This window comes from Sphaerodactylus townsendi, linkage group LG06 (genome assembly GCF_021028975.2).
Source record: "Sphaerodactylus townsendi isolate TG3544 linkage group LG06, MPM_Stown_v2.3, whole genome shotgun sequence".
In the NCBI taxonomy this organism is placed as follows: Eukaryota; Metazoa; Chordata; class Lepidosauria; order Squamata; family Sphaerodactylidae; genus Sphaerodactylus; species Sphaerodactylus townsendi.
In genome coordinates this window covers 44,131,432-44,148,899 of record NC_059430.1, presented here as the reverse complement: position 1 = coordinate 44,148,899, position 17,468 = coordinate 44,131,432, and the positions used below count along the sequence as shown (strand labels likewise).

Sequence of the window (17,468 nt, the reverse complement as noted above, 5' to 3'; positions counted from 1 at the left end):
CAAACCAGTAAGCAGGCACAAATGGTTCCAGAAACTGAGCATGTTCAGTAATACACCGACTCAGATATATATTTATATCCATTCGTCTCTCTATGGAAGACATAGGTGTCTTCCATGCAGGGACAGGATTTTGTGCTTTCTGAAGACGTCCTTTTTAGCAGCAGTGGCGTAGGAGGTAAAGAGCTCGTGTATCTAATCTGGAGGAACCGGGTTTGATTCCCAGATCTGCTGCCTGAGCTGTGGAGGCTTATCTGGGGAATCCAGATTAGCCTGTGCACTCCCACACATGCCAGCAGGGTGACCTTGGGCTAGTCACAGGTTTTCAGAGCTCTCTCAGCCCCACCCACCTCACAGGGTGTTTGTTATGAGGGGGGAAGGGCAAGGAGATTGTAAGCCCCTTTGAGTCTCCTGCAGGAGAGAAAGGGGGGATATAAATCCAAACTCTTCTTCTTCTCTTCTTTCCCCACTGCTGGTGCACCTGCAAATAAAGTGCAGCAGCAATGGTGCTTCCACATGGCAGATTTCTCCAGTTTCCCTGCCCCAGTCACCCAGAAGTGGCCACCCCATCAGGACTTTTGCAGGGTTTTTTTATAAATCAGCACTAAAATATTATTATATTGATGTACTTTTGTACTGATAGGTGTAATAGTTTCTCTGAGTTTCAAACATTTATTTTAAAAAAGTAAGTTGCTTGTCTTTTCCCTTACAAAGATATGCCTTCTTCCTTCTGTCTTGTCAAGGGAGGGGGATAGAGAAATACTTCTTTAAGCAAAGAAACTTGGGGATTCAGAGAAACTGCTACACCTATCCAAACAATGGTATATCAATGATATTCTATAGCTGATTTTTAAAAAGCACCCTACTGGCAGGGGGAGAACCTGGCTGCCCTGCGGTCAGGAAAAAGACTGCCACATGGTCCAGAAAATCTGAAATTTTCCATCCATACAGCAGCCATCCCAGCTTTACTGTGGTCTTTCCCAAAACTTCAGAGAAAAGCAGGTTTGAGGAAGATTGCAAAAAAGCCAGGGAAACTTTGGAGGTATACAAATGCACCACGATGCTATAGGAAGAAAAGAAAAATCTCATTATCCCAAAACATTGAATTCATAGCAGATGACCCACGTAGAAGGCACCAAAGACATTGAAGGCACATCTACAGCATCAATTTTAGCAAGTTCAATAGCAGTTTCTTTTCTGTGTGAATCCTGAGTACCAAGAGTAGACTGAAAGGCAAAAACAGATCTGGAAATTGCCTTATCCCCTTGGCCGCACACCTTCAATGGAGAGGGGAATGGCAGGAGGGAGGGGTCTCAACCACCCTGGCCTCACCCCCCCACCTATGGAGGAGGAAGGAAAGGAGCAAGCTTGCTGCAGTTTCCACCCACCACCAGGTCATGACTGTGATAGCACCTACCCCTTCCCCTTTCAGGGGCCACCACATCACAGTTGCAGTAGCTGCTGCCCACTTCATAAGGGCTGGCCTCCCAGGCATTGGCCCACCACATATAGATCTCACCTGCAGTCTTAATGGCCAGTCTTGTTAGCATTTGGCAAGTGTCTGCCACACAGTTCAGACATGAAAGAGTTAAATGTTCATGTTACTTAGTTAGTGAGGTCAGAGTGTGTGTAACCAGCCTATTGACTAGCTATTGGAGAGCTAACCTAATGTTTTGTTAAGCTAGCAGTAGGAGCAGCGGCAGCAGTATATAGCAGTAGCAGTAGTGATAATTGCTGTCAAAGTAATGTGAGATTAGAGTAATCTAGCTCACAGTTAGCGTAGATAGAAAGGAGTTCCTTGTTTTTCCTCCCAAAGTAACTTTTTTCTCCCTTTATACTGAGTAAAGTTTTTTTTTCTGATAACAGCAAGTGACTGTGCATCCTTTCTTACAACTGTGCTAATTTATATCAAGTCTGCCCCTGCTGGGAACTCTAGTTTCGTGGGGTGGGGTGTCAGGGATATCTAGCAGAGAAGTCTCATCATCGTCTTCACACTTAACAATTCCCAGGATTCTTTAGCCTTAACAGTCAAGTTGGTATAAAACAATATGTGCTTGTAGCATAGATATGCTTAGAAATGCTCATGTGTGTACAGTGCTCCAGTTCTCTATAGTTATTTATTCGTTGGATTTATATCCTGCCCTGTCCCCTCAGGGCTCAGTTAGAGGAGGGTATGGGGGAACGTGAGGCTCTGTCATGTCCCCCTGCACTGCGTGTGTTCCTGCCATGGTGCCATTGCCACAGAAGACCCCTGTAGGCCTCAGAATAGGGGTAGAAGGGGGTTGTGCCATCATGTTCCTTCTTTCCCTGGCAATACACAACCACACCACCTTTAGTCTGTCAGCCTGCCCTCCTCATCACCCTTTCTGGGTCTTTCATTTATACTGCTTCCTGTGTTCAGCCCATACCCTTCCAACTATCACACCCTCATGCTTCCATCCCACTCAGTCTCCCCTTGTGTTCTGACCTGCCACTCACCCCCTCCAGGTTGCCTAGTAAGTCTCCCTTCTGCTGGTTCGAGATGGATTGTTCTGGCCACTGTGCTTGCCAACATGTCCATGCCCACAGAAGGCCTGGCCCAATGAAGCCTGAGGATGTTCCTTCTTGCTCTGGATCTGGGCTTCCCCATCACCAGCCTCCCAGGGCCCATTGCTTTTGTCCATGGCTCCACCTTTGGCTGCTGCTAGCTGATGATATCACCAGCTGGATGGCAGCAGGTGGAACCTTCTGCTCTCACCCATTTGTCTTTCCTGACTTTCTGATTACTCTGAACATAAGAAAGAGCCTGCTGGATCAGACTAGAGTCCATCTAGTCCAGCACTCTGCTACTTCGCAGTGGCCCACCAGGTGCCTTTGGGAGCTCACATGCAGGATGTGAAAGCAGTGGCCTTCTGCTGCTCCCGAGCATGTGGTCTGCTAAGGCATTTGCAATCTGGCTGGCTTTCCTGGGGTCCTGCGGCCTTCCATGGGAGCTGAGAGTCACCTTGGCACCTCTTGCCTTCCCTGGTGTGCAGAGTTGCTGTTCCCAGACAAGTCCAGAAGAGATGGGTCTCCTGGTGTCTGTCCTGCTTCAGCCACCAACTCTGGACAGGGAGTTTGTGGCAAAGTTAATTGATGGTTTTTTTGGGCGGTTGTTTTCCTACAGAAGATCTTGAGGCTCTCAAGAAAAAGACTTATGTGTTAAAGGAAGGTTCTGAATACCGAATCAAGATCCATTTTAAGGTGAGTCAATTGCTTTTCCATTGGTGTCTTGGACAGTTACAGGGTACTTGCCTGTGCAGTTACTAAACATCTATGGTAGAGTAGTGCAAATCTTCCTGGTCTTGGTGCACATGTCTTGTGCTGCCTCATTAATACTGCTGCAAAATTCTAAGCACATATTGTGTATACTCAGCAGTTGACTATCCTATTCTGGAATGCTTTTTCATAGACTCTGTGTGTTCTTAAACCTTATTAATGAGCTGGTGAATTATATGTTTGTCAACATGCATAAATTCCTCTCCCCCCCCCTTTAATATTATGCAGTAATAATATGTTGTGGAGAATTTTACAGTGATGTAAAAGTCACAGAGGATTGGCTTAAAGAAAGGCATAATTTTTCTGTAAATAGTATTATCCTATGCAGAATTACTCTAGTCTAAGCCTGTTGACTTCAATTGACTTATAACTTGAGTAACTCTGTGTTAGCACTGCACATCCAGATAAAAATGAGCTGGGAAAAAAACCCTGAAAAAAGTGCCAACTTACCTTGGCTGGTGCTTTTGTGGGCTTCCAGGTGTGTATTGCAGGATTGGCAAAAGCCCCCCTCCCCCTGCTTCCTGGATTACTGAAGAGGCAGCCATCGCTCTTCCCTGCCCTATTCCTCCCCTATTCCTGCCCTGTGGTTTCCAGGGCAATAGGAGGGAAGGATTCTTGAAAGGACAAATAGGAGAGCTTGATGGAGCTTTCCTATTTGGCCAATGTCTGCAATGCCCCATTTTTATCCTGCCCCTTCTCAAGGTATTTTTAACAGTATATTTATCAGTATTTTTTGGATTTGGGTTTATTGGAACTGAACATTTTTGGCAAAGCTGAAAAAAAACTAAATATCCATAATGGTAAATGGGGTTTTTCAGCTTTTTCCCAGAAAGCAAACAGTTTAAAGTTCTATTAAAGTCCATGGGGAAATTATTTGAGGCTTGGGGTGGGGGGAGTAGGGAGGGAACATTTTTCAAGGTAAAGGTACCAATTTTGAGCTCCCTGAGAAAGGGCAGGATAAAAATGTGATAGGTAGATAGAATCAGCTAGAACTTAGCATTGCCTTGTGGTAAATGTCTAACAAAGAAAAGAAGAAGTGCTACCACTGGTAAAAGCACAGGTTCACATATTACAACTGCCTGGGGCGATACATTTTTATGCTGATGTTATGAATGGAGTGTTTTATCTCTCTGCCACTCACGTAGCAAAAAAGATGAATGAAGGATAGTAGGAAATGCCACAAGAGGAGGAAAGAAAATACAAATGAAAATTTCTATTAGTGAAGAAAAAAGGATAGCAAAAATGTGATTTTTAAGAGTTGCTTCAATTGGCTATTCTTTTCTTTTGCAGGTAAATAATGAAATAGTATCTGGCTTGAAATATGTGCAGCACACTTACCGGACAAGTGTGAAGGGTGAGTAAAAATGAACTATTTTCCCTTTCTCTTTAGCAACATTTCTCTATTTCCTGGTCTCCTTACAGCTATCAATACTGTACTCTTATCTTCTCTACTGTTCTGGCTAGGGTTGCCAGGCATTGTTCGGTAACTGACAGGAGATGCAGGAAGTAGGGATTTAGGGTGTGTATGGTTGGCATTCTCAGAATAATGGCACAACTTCTGGCATAATCTGGAAATGACACCATCATCATAGCCCAAAACTCTGTGGTTTAATCATAGAGTTTGGGGCAAATGCTAGATCATCACCCAACATGCCAACATCATTTTGAGGGCACACCAAAAGCTGGTGGTGGGGGGAAGAAAGTCATGGCCCCCTTTTTTCTGTTGACATTTTTCTCCTGCTGCTCAGTTGAATGTCACCGGGAAGTGGCAGCAGAAGGAGGGAGATTTCCTGCCACCTATAGTAATGTGGCAACCCTAGTTCCAGTCTACGTGGCCTCCGCCCAAATCTGGTTTCACTTAACAGAAATTAAGGAGGAATTAAAGGAATTAGAAAGGTCTCAATAGATCCATCTTGTCTGTTCTCACACATAGCTCTCAGGTTGATAATGTAAGTTAAGGCCCATTTGAGACAAGGGGTCCAACCATCTGATTTATAGAGCCTGACATGGTTGCATTAAAAATACAAAGCTTTTCCACAGGCAAAACCATATACTCTTAAGTTTGCTGTGGGCCTCTGTATTCAATAGGCCTATTCCATGGCAGGTCAAGTTTCCAGTCAGCCAATGCTGATCATTACTTGTGTCACTATATGTGTGCGCACTGCAATAAACTGAAGTGTGCTTTATGGTATACTGCTACAAGCCGTAGTTAGAGGAATTATACCAAAAGCCTGTAGGGGCTGACTTCAGTCTGCAGGCTTAGAAGCAGTTACTGGAGACTCTTTGGTCTATGTTCGGCTCCATCATGTGCTGTCTTTTCTAGTTCTCAAACAACAAACTCTTTATATGTGGGCTGTTTTCTTCTAGTGGACAAAGCTACATTCATGGTTGGCAGCTATGGGCCACGACAAGAGGAATATGAATTCATGACACCTCTTGAAGAGGCGCCCAAGGGCATGATGGCTCGAGGAACCTATCACAACAAGTCGTTCTTCACCGATGACGATAAGCATAACCATCTTACCTGGGAATGGAACTTGGCCATTAAGAAGGAGTGGACAGAATGAGGTCCTCCTTGTTTTTGCTGCTTTTTGCTTCCTCCTGCCTATTGCGCTGTATTATTCCCAATGTGCCAGTCCTTGGTGCCTGCATTACTTACTTCATCCAGCCTACCCAGATCTTTTACTGTCGCAAGACAATCTGTTAACACAGGCCTTTGGACAGACTGTCTCTCCTGCTGCTGCAGTGAAAATAATTGCGAGGAATTAAAGCTAAGATTGAATGTCCTCTTTGCTAATGGTTGCACAGGATTTGTCCTTGAAGTGCCTTTGCTAGGAAGACATGCCATTCCAACCCTAGGGCTATCAGGGCAAATAGATTGAGCCCCTCCCCCACCATCATGTAAAGATATTTTACTGTTAGCCTTTTCCTCACAGTCTGCATTCACTGGATACATCTTTGCCTCTAGATGGATTCTATTTTGATTCAGGTTGATTCCCCATGGGGAAATATCCTGGGATTTTCATGTTAGACATTCCAATTCAAGGAGGGACTCCCCATGGCTCCCAGGCCAATTTTGGCTCTGTGCTGGCCCTGCCCTGCGATATCCTCCTCATCCTGGGATTTTCAAAAATCGCCAGGAAGGAGGATCTTTTTTGACGATTTTGGGATGAGGCTGGTATTGTGGGGAATCGTCCACTATTATCCTGGGTTATTTTTCCCACCTTGAGTCTCCGTTCAAGCTGTCAGCCAGTCACAGCCCACAGTGGCCTGGGCATGCTTAGAATGGGTGACTCAGGGTAGGCAGGAACATGCCTTTTTAAAATCTTCTTGGATACGAAGCTACGACCATGCAAAGGAAAAAACTGGAATGCACCTTTTTTGTGTGCTGTTCTTGGCCACGAAGCTCTATTCTTTGTGATGATAAAGCTATGTAGCTGTGACGAAAAAATGAAACAAAAAAGGGAATGCTTGTTCACGTTCCTGCCCCAAAGCAACAGCCAGTCAGAGAACTAGCAACAAAAGAGCCGCCGAGCTGATCCCGGGCTCGTGGAAAGGAGGTGGATGTTTTGATCCCGGTTTCAACTCGAGACCTCTGCTGTGGTGGGGAGGGACAGACTGGGATAAAGAGGTACTAGTATTTTATGGTCCCAGTCCAATCCCAGGATATTTCCCCTGTGGGGAATTGACCTCATATTGTTTAAGTGCAATTCCCAAAACTGAATTTGGAAATATTGCCTTCAAAGGCAACAGGAGACACAGTTTCTGTCCTGTCCTGTCACAGTTTCAGTGTCTTTGAAAATAAAGCCAGTTTTGTTCTTTGCCTCATTGTGAGCCTCTCGTATTTCATACAATATAACAGTGTCATGTTCTGTCTTCACAATGTACCAACCCCTTCTTTAGCAAATATCCCACCTTCCAGTGCAAACACTTCATACAGCTGTGTTACTGCAGTCTGGCTCCTGCATAGACTTCTCATCAAGCCCAAGTTGCCCCAGAGCTGCTAGCCTGCTGCTGCATATTCTTCCCTGCAAACTGGCACACAGTTTCCTCCGGCAATGTTCTTGGGACTCTAGGGACAAAGTGGGGGGAGGGCTGGCAGGGCCTCCCCTGGTTTGGTGTCAGGAGGCTGGGGAACCTTGGAGCTGGGGCCTGGCTGTGGCTCCCAACCTGCTTGTTCTGTTGGAGCCTTTTGACCTGGTCCTGCAGAGACTACAGAAGGTTCTGCCTGAGCCTCTGGGCCAGGTCCTGCAGGAGACTCAGGCTCAGAGCCTTCAGGCATTATTTGGGGCCAAAGCTGTGCCCTCTTCCCCATCTGAGTCCTCCTCCAAGGGGTCCCCAGAAGCAATATTTAATTGCTTTGCAGTACAGTCCTAAACAGAGTCACATTGGTCTTGTCCCACTAACTTCAGTGGAGCTAGAACGATGTAACTCGGCTTAGAATTGCATAGTGGATGAATTTAGTTGTTTTGATTGTTTAAAGAAATGTTCCTGATTAATCAGGCAGTAAGTTTTTTTTAAAACTCTTTTAATGTAAATCATTATAAATCCATGAGTGACAGTCATATTCTGAGGCATTTTTCCTCACTCAGAAGGGTATGCGTCTTCTGAAATTGCACCTGACATACAAAACAAAGAATGAATGCTTTCCCCCATTATCCTTTTCAACATTTACACAGATTGTGTTGATCAACTGATAGGGTTTTAATAGATTGGTCCTCCAGAATTTCTTGAATTGAGAGGCAACTCTAATCCAGCCAGCTTTGGTGCAGCCTAAGCACTTTTAGCTGCAGAGCAAAATGGGAAGGGTTACAGTAATGTGAGATATATCTGTTGCATGCATTCTGCTGTTTTTGTGCAGTACATACAACACCACATTATTGCTCAAGAAACGGCATTCACGTTTTGGGCAATGTTTGGGCAGCCTGCATTTCCCCAGGTGCTTATCTCAGTAGCACTGACCATGCCCAGGTGTTCCACTCTCACAGTTGAAGATATTGACACATTAGTGTGAGAGGTATTCAGTGAGTCGACTGCAAAGCTCAAAGTGGAGGGCAGTGCAATGGAGATCTCCATCTTCCAGTGTTTCGTTGCCTTTATCTTCAGCTGGGTCTTCCTTTTGGGATGTGCTGAGAAGGGGCCAGGACAAGGTAAGGAGTCAATGTCGTGAATTTCAAACAGAGTGAGTTGAGCAGTCAGGATAGACAGTAAAGTTCATTTAAACAATAGTCAACTGTTCTGCTAACTGGGGCACTGCAGCACTAACTCAAGAATGTGCGTGGGGGGGTATCCCTCTGGGGAAAAGATGATGTACATCCCTTCCAAGATTATTTCTTAGTAAAACATTTCCATACTACTTTTCCTTACTACTCAAAGTGGTATATATTTAAAATGTAATCCTACCCTCTGAGACAGCTGGTTGCATATGATTGGAGGGGGCCATCATGGCTCAGTGGTACAGCATCTATTTGGCATGCATAAGGTCCCAGGTTCAATCTCCAGAATCTCCAGTTAAAGGAAGTGCAGTAACTGATGTTAAGGACTTCTGCCTAAAACCTTGGAGAGCTGCTGCCAGCCTGACCAGGCAACACTGATCTTCCTTTATGGACCAATGGTTGGATTCAGTATAAGGCTTCATGTGAGTTCATGGATCAAATAGCATTACTTGCCTGTACTGTTGAGAATTAAAAGCATTAAAATAGCATTCCTGATCTCCCCCCACCCCCACAGTATATTGTCGGGGGGGGGCGGGGAGATCAGGAATACTATTATAATGCTTTAATTCTCAACAGTATAGGCAAGTAATGCTCTTTGATCCATGAATTCACATGAAGCCTTATATATATATAAAATTCTATATATGTGTGTATAGAATTCTATATGTGTGTGTGTAGAATTATATATGTGTATAGAATTATATATATATAGAATTATATATATATATAATATATATATACACACACACACACATACATACACACACACACATATATATATACACACACACATATATAGAATTATATGCTGTCTTTCTGTCTATTCAGGGTCACAACAGTTGAGTGGCCTGTATAGCTGCTAGCCTCCCTTAGCAACAACTGCTGAGAATCTTATTTGTGTAGTTCATGCCTATCTTCCATTCCATGTGGAAGTCCAAAGAGATTAACAAAAAATCTCAAAGAAGAATAAAATGCAATTGCCTAAAATAAGCAATGTTCATTACAGCATTTGGTTGAAGCCCAACCGGCCCTGTCAAACTATCTCTTAAAAGCCAGTTGGAATGATAGACAGTTATTTCAATTCCACTCTCACTTTAAAGCTGAAAAAGGTTTATTTAGACCCGCAAAGGGATCTTTGGGAAGAATCACTTGGACTAAGGAAGGTGGCATTTCCAGATAGATGCTGGTGTGAACACTCAGGAAAAGTGGGCCCGGGCTGTATGGATCTGTATAGATTTTTGACTCTGAGAAGATACTATGGCTGCCTTCCATTCTGTAGGCACTGCTGAAGATGTGAAGGAACCAATCCTTTTGGAAGATGTGGGAACCACAGATGCATTCATCAAGGCAGCTGAAGTGGTTGTTATTGGATTCTTCCAGGTCTGTTGAGATTCCTCAGGGGCTGTGAGACACATTTTGCCAGGCGTATTCAGTTCATCCTGTATAAATCAGACAGGCAGTATAAACCATACTTTTTACCTGGTAAAAGTACTTGTTTTTGTGAATGCGAACAATTTAATTAGAATGCAGCAGAATATAGTGCTGCCATGTACATCTAAATGGCCTCAGGCAGGCAGGATCATACAACACATCCCCACTTCCCAAAACACTTCAGAGTTGATCTCAAAAATAGTCTTGAATACATGATGTTCAGTTTATCTTATTTCTTGTATGTGTTTTGAAGGCTGTTTTCTTTCATTCCATAGGAGTACATACTAGGGAGTCAGGTTCTAGGATTCAAAAGACACAATGAATGGATTTTGCTCATTCATAGGATCCAGTCTAATCATTGTGAAAGTTCAAAATAAATTTTACTTCAAGTGGAATTGGCAAGAGGACTTGTTTTTTTTTTTCGGTAGTGTGATTGTCTTACTTGAATTCACATCTTATTCTGCAACCTTCTTAGCTGGTGCCCTGCAAGCCAATTGTATGTCGAGGCTAGACTGGTCTTAGCTTTTGAGCAACAGGTTTTGCTTTTTGGTCTCTTGCAGCTCACACGGTGTCATCCTAAGCAGAGGCACACTTGTCTATGGACCAGGAAACCAATAGACTTAGAAGGGTGTAGTGCTTCTAAAGATTGCACTGTTAAGACTGTGCAGCATGCATGCTGTACTTTATGAGTCTGCTTTGGAGAAGAAATGTGCGTGATTCAGGAGAATATGTAGCCTCACACTGCAATGTACTTACATACTTTGGGGATCTGTTTATCCACCCCTCTGGGCCCCCCTGCAATTATCAATGTATCCCAACTCTTGGAAGATGACTAAGGTTGAGAAATGGTGGAGGGGGAAACTCTGCCACGTTGTGGTAAAGCTTTGATCCAAATCAGGGCTCTCGGGGAGATGCATATGTATGTGTATGTATATGTATAAAGGTAAAGTTTCCCCTTCAGTCGTGTTTGACCCTGGGGTACCCCTGCAAGCAGTGATTTCATAGGCAAGCCGTTTTTGTGCGGTGGTTTGCCATTGCTTTCCCCGGCTATTCTTTACCCCCTAGCTATGTGTTAGGTACTCATTTACCGACCAAGGAATGGATGGATGGCTGAGTTGACCATGAGCCATCAGCCAGGATATCTGACCCACGGGGGGCTCGAACTCCTGACCATGTGAGTGGCAGTGCAAGCACTTAACCACTACACCATGCGGCTCCTATGTATATGTATATGTGTGTGTGTGTGTATAGGTCCACGAGGGAATCATTCATGGATTTCCTGGTGACGCAGCTAGTTTAAACTTGAAAAATCCTTCCAAAGGATACCTGCCATGAGACTGACACACAATGAGCAAAAAAGTCCTACAAGGAAGCCTTTTTGGCTTCTTAGATCTGGAAATATCTTCATCAAAAGCTCATTAAAATCTAAACATTTTTATTGCATATGAAATCTTTCTGTTTAGGTAGAATTTTTACTGACCAGGAATAAAATAGGTTAATTAACTATATATTTTAAATCATTTGGGTTTTTTTAATGCAGCTTATTTGCATTTTGCCGTGATCCGGATGGCCCAGGCTTACCTGATTGTGTCAGATCTCAGAAGCTAAATAGGGTCAGCCTGAGTAGTACTTGGATGGGAGACCACCAAGGGATTCCAGGGTCACTATTGTAGAGGAAGGCAATGGCAAACTCTGTAAATAGCTGTAAATAAAAACAAATATTTATTAGTTCTAATAACCACTTATTTTTCCAGTGACTATACTGGAATTATAACTGATCAATTATAATTGACTTATAAGAATATTTTTCATATATGTCAGTTATAATTCAGATGTTTTCTCTGGATCCCAGTTCCCAAGACTGCACTCTTGTCCCTCTCAAAGTTAAAATGAAAGCTATCAAATGCTTGCAGCTACCCCAAAATCTTGCTTCTCTTACCCAACCTTGGGTTGCCATTGTAATAAACTCACTGTCCAGAAAATATCCTGTATACATGTGCTTAATTCTGGGTACTTGATTTGGTCAGCTGAAGCCTACTGAGTTCATTAGAGTACGCAGAAACACTCTTCCACCAGCCCTCTTTCCCCAGTTTAACTGTTTGTCTTGTTTCCATTCCATATTTGCATTACCTCTTCATAACTTTTTTCAAAAATTTGCAGCTGCTCAAAAAACATTGTGAGAGTTTAATTAAGAATGACTGTCCCACTTGCTTTATTCAGGTTCTGCCCACTCAGCCTCAAATCTCCTCCCTTCTCCATAACTAGTTGCAGTTGGTTTGAGTATCTTTGGGCTCCTTCCGCACATGCAAGATAATGCACATTCAATCCACTTTCACAACTGTTTGAAAGTGGATTTTGCTATTCCACACAGTGGAATCCAGCTTCAAAGTGCATTGAAAATGGATTGAAAGTGCATTATTCTGCATGTGTGGAAGGGGCCTTGATTTCAAATCTGTCTTCTGGAAGGGTCAGTAACTCAGTGGCAAAACATCTACCCTGCACACAGAAGGTCCCAGGTTCGATCCCTGACATACCAACTACAAGGCAGGTGATATGAAAGATTTCCACCTGAGACCTTGGACAGGTACTGCCTGTCATAATAATTTCTTTGATGATGCAGTAAGGCAGCTTCATGTTATCATAGGAAATTGATCACAGAGAAACATGTACAGATATAAATGGCCACTAGATGGCAGCATCATTTCTTTAAATTCAAGTTGCAAGGAAAAGGTCTGAAGAGAACGGGGAAGTGGAATCTCTCCAGCCTACAGAATTGCTTTATTAGCCTAGTTCATTTAGTATTTTTCTTACCCACACTGAGTTTACAGATTACTCTTTATATTGGATCTTATTTTAAACTGGCATTTCTTTGTATCATCTCCCCAGCTTTCTGTTGTGAATATTAAAACACTGACCTAACTGAGGTGTTCTTAAATGCATCCAGTGAAGTAAATTCTACCTCACAAAAACTTATGCTTGAATAAATGTTATTAGTCTTCAAAGTGCCTGTGGAAAAAATGTCTTCTACCCTACAATTCATATCTATGGATTTGTACTCTGCTTATGTACTGGAGCTTGGCTACAAGTTAGTAGCTAGTATAAGAGGGAAGGTAAAGGAAATGACTGGTTTAGATTATTTATATTTTATTGACTTAAATTTATTACCCCATTTAGTAGGTAAATCTGACATTGGGTTCAGGTCATGAGTGATTGATCCCTGATCACAGAGCATTTCAGTGCTTAAAGATGTACACAGTCTGGCTGGAATGAGACAAACAGCTTACTGGCTGACACCTCAGCTTGACTGTCACACTAAAGGGATGAGAAAGCCAGAAGGCTAGATCACATTTCTTCCTTTTGGGTCAGGAAAACAGGGAAGATCATAAGTTCCCTGGGTCTCAGGAAGAAACTCTTTCTTATCTCTTGGGCCGTTTCTGCACGGGCAGAATATGGCGGCCTGGGGACGGCAAAAACGCCATCCCCAGGCCGCCATTTGCACAGGGGGCGCGGCTGCAAAGCAGCCGCGCCGCCCTCGTGTTGCCCGCCCGGCGCCGAGCTGGCGTTTCCAGAGTGCGCTGGGAAGCGCACTTTTCTGGAAACGCCGGCTGGAAGCCGCTGCCATGCAAACGGCAGCGGCTTCCCGGCTCCCCCCCCCGCTCCCTCCCTGCACTTACTTTGTCCCCGGGCCTCTGGCGCGTCGCCGAGGCCTGGGGACATCCCCCCTGCCCTGCGACGCTGGAGCAGGCGCGCAGGGCCAGGGGGTGTGTCCTCAGGCCTCCGCGACGTGCCGGAGGCCCGGGGACATGCCGGGTCGGTCGGGCGACGGCGCTCTGCGGCGCCATCGTCCCGGCTCTTTCTGGGACCGTTCATGCGAACGGGCCCACGTTGTCGGGTTGGCGTCGAGTACGCCGACCCGGCTGCTTCCACCTCCGTGCGGAAACGGCCTTAGTTTTTGGCTACTTTGATTCAAGTCATGGAGGATTAAGTCATTATAATGGGACTCCAGAGCCCAGACCACATGTTGAGAGACAATGGGAAGAAGTCCCAGACCCTAAGAATTAACTTAATAGAGGATTTTAAACATGGCAATTTCAAGAATTATTAGCTTATTCTAATTTAACATAGTTTAGGATAAGTATAGATTTTAAAGGCTGCATGTTTACACCATTTCTTTACATCAGTGGTTCCTAACCATTTTTCTCTCACATATCCCTTGGCAACCCATTTTCCTAAAATTATACCTCAATATTAGGAAACCTATTACGTAATTTGTTTCATGTACCCCCAAACACTCTGGTGTGTACCAGAGTATGTACACAGAGTATGTACCAGGTGTGTTCCAGTGTATGTACACATACCCCAGGTTGAGAACCACTGCTTTACATCCTTGCTCAGCCTAATGCATGTATATACCATTTGTGCTCTTTTTCTTTGTTTATTAAACTTCCATGTAAATGGAATGGCCAAGGCCAGGTATCTGTACTTACACCAGACCAAATTTGGTCTCACTTTCCAAAGAATGGTAAAGGAGAGGGGCACTGGTTAAGCTCACTATTCCAGATGTGCAAAAGTGCAATCCATCTTCCCTGTGCTGGCTAATATATGCAAAGTGGGACACACAGCAACTAGATGGAGCCTCTAAATGGCAACATAGTTAAGGCTGCTGGAGATATTAATCCTTTTAGCAAGAGATGCATGAAGAGTTGGGTGATGCCTTCCTGGAACAGATGACAAAACTTTGAGAAAGGAGACAAATAGTAGTAATGGAAGATTTCAGTTATCCTGATATTTGTTGGGAGTCAAACTCTGCCAAGACTAAAAGGTCCAACAAATTCCTCTCTTCCTCAAACAAATTGCAGACAGTTTCATGATGGAAGAGGGAATAAGGGGATTCACTATTTTAGATCTGTTCCTAACCAACAATGATGACCTGGTAGGAAGTGGTGGGATCCTTAGCTGGGAGTGATCATGTTCTCCTGGAATTTGTAATACAGTGGAAAGGGGATGCCAAGCATAGTCAGACAAGCATTCTACACTTTAAGAAAGCTGATTTCAGTAAGGAAACTACTGGGTGTGACCCCGTGATTAAGAATACTAAAAGAGAAGGGAGTGCATGATGGATGGGAGTTTCTTAAAAGTGAGATCTTGAAGTTTCAAACAGTTCCAATGAGGAGGAAAAATAGGAGATGTCTAAGGTAACCAGGATGAATGTCTAAACAACTTTCAACTGAACTAAGATTTAAAAGGAACACGTACAACAAATGGGAAAAGGGGGAAATCACTAAAGAGGAAATCAAATAAACAGCCAGGATGTGTAGAGATAGTCAGAAAAGCTAAAGCTCAGGATAAGCTCAGGCTTACCAGGGTGGTTAAAAACAATAACAAAGGCTTTTTTAGTTATGTCAGTAGCAAAAGGAAGAAAAGGGATATGATAGGGTCACTGCATGGAGAAGATGGCAAAATGCTAACAGGTGTCAGAGAAAAGGAAGGACTAATCAACACCTTATTTGCCTCAGTCTTTTCCCAAAAGGAAAACAGTGTTCAACTGGGGGAAATGGAACAGAAGATGCAGTAGGGGAAATTCAGTGCAGACTAAATAGAGGTAATACAGGAATACCTGGCTAAGTAAATTCAGATCTCCAGGGCCTGATAACTACATCCCAGGGTATTAAAAGAACTGGCAGAAGTAATCTCAGAACCACTTGGAATAATCTTTGAGAACTCCTGGAGAGTAGGGAAAGACCCAGCGGACTGGAGGAGGGCTTATGTTGTCCCCATCTTCAAAAAGGGAAAAAAGAGGATCCAAATATTTACTGCCCAGTCAGCCTGATGTCAATACCAGGAAAGATTTTACAGCAGATCATTAAACAGACCATCTGTAAGCACTTACAAGGGAATGCCATGATCACTAAAAGTCAACATGGGTTTCTCAAAAAGAAGTCATGCCAGACTTGTCTTATCTCTTTTTTCATAAAGTGACAAGTTTGGTAGATGAAAGGAATGCTGTGGTTGTAGCATACCTTGACTTCAGTAGGGCATTTGGCAAGGTCACCCATGACATTCTTGCAAGTAAGCTAGTAAAATGTGGGCTAGACAATGCTACTGTTAAATGGATTTGTAATTGGTTGACTGATCAAACCCAAAGGGTGCTCACCAATGGCTCATCTTCATCCTGGCAAGAAGTGATAAGTGGGGTGCCTCAGGATGCTATTCTGGGTCCAGTGCTATTCAATATTTTAATCAGTGATTTGAATGATGGAATAGAGGGCCTGTTAATCAAATTTGCAGATGACACCAAATTAGGATGAGTTAGAATACCAAAAGACCTGGACAGATTAGAGAGCTGGGCCAAAACTAGCAAAATTAATTTCAACAGAGATAAATGTAAGATACTATACTTAGGCAGAAAAAAAAATGAAATGCACAAATACAGGATGGATGACACCTGGCTTGACAACAGTACATTTGAAAGGGATCTGGGAGTCTTGGTAAACCACAAACTGAACATGAGTTAGCAGTGTGATGTGGCAACCAAGAAAGCAAATGCAATTCTGGGCTGCATCAATAGTATAGTGTCTAGATCAAGAGATATAATAGTACCACTCTATTCTGCATTGGTTAGACCTAACCTGGAATATTGTGTCCAGTTCTGGCCACCACAGCTCAAAAAGGATGTTGACAAGCTGGAATGGGTTCAATGGAGGATGACCAAAATGATAAAAAGTCTGGATTCCATGTCCTGTGAGGAGCAACTTAGGGAGCGAGGAATGTTTAGTCTGGAGTAGAGAAGGAAAAGGGGTGACATGATAGCCATGATTAATATTTGAAAGGATATCATGTTAAAGATGGAGCAGGCTTGTTTTCTGCTGCTCCAGAGACTAGCACAAGGAGTAATGGATTCTAGATGCAGGAAAAGACATCCCACCTAAACATTAGGAAGAACTTTCTGACAGTGGAATACACTGCCTCAGAGTGTGATGGAGTCTCCTTCTTTGAAGGTTTTTAAAACAGAGGCTGGATGCCATCTGTCAAGGGTGCTTTGATTGTATTCCTGCATGGCAAGGAGTTGGACTTGATGGCCCTTGTAGTCTCTTCAAACCCTGGGATTCTACGACTCTATGGTTTTATTAGACACCCTTTAGGATATGTTGGTGGCAGCAGTGAATACCCAAAGAGAAGCTGGTAAACCAGGAAAAAGAGAAGGAAGTGCCTTGCCTTTCAGAGACCCGATGACTGCAGAACTTTCTGAGGTCCCAGACAAAACAGAGAAGGGGTTTTGTGAGACAATTTTGTAGCAGTGCTGATGGGCTCCTGTTTTATTTTGTTGCTACCAGCTTAACACAGTTACATACTACCTTATTTTTTCTCTTATTATCCTTTCTCTCCTTTCCCTATTCAGTATATTTTGCTCTTTGAGACTCTTTCTTTCTATTATGCTTTCCCTTTTTCCCCTTCCCTCACTGTGCATGAGCCTGGAACCAAGAGGAAAGTGGGAACTAAATATTTCAATCAACAATACATTAATTA

The 17,468-nt window shown here is 43.5% G+C and overlaps 2 protein-coding genes across 9 annotated transcripts in view; both read left to right on the top strand.

The window, feature by feature from the left end:
- The window catches only part of ARHGDIB (Rho GDP dissociation inhibitor beta), a 32,212-nt gene extending 25,095 nt beyond the window's left edge, over positions 1-7,117 (top strand). For all 8 annotated transcript variants that reach the window (XM_048501867.1, XM_048501860.1, XM_048501864.1 and 5 more), the window contains exons 4-6: positions 3,143-3,219; positions 4,585-4,648; positions 5,662-7,117. In XM_048501867.1, the coding sequence (XP_048357824.1) occupies positions 3,143-3,219; positions 4,585-4,648; positions 5,662-5,861 (341 nt within the window). In that variant the 3' untranslated portion in view covers positions 5,862-7,117. The remainder of the gene's footprint in view (positions 1-3,142; positions 3,220-4,584; positions 4,649-5,661) is intronic.
- Positions 7,118-9,236: 2,119 nt separating this feature from the next.
- Positions 9,237-17,468, top strand: part of ERP27 (endoplasmic reticulum protein 27) — a 32,861-nt gene continuing 24,629 nt past the window's right edge. Inside the window, exon 1 of the mRNA XM_048501242.1 lies at positions 9,237-9,890. Within this exon, the coding sequence (XP_048357199.1) occupies positions 9,768-9,890 (123 nt within the window). The 5' untranslated portion in view covers positions 9,237-9,767. The remainder of the gene's footprint in view (positions 9,891-17,468) is intronic.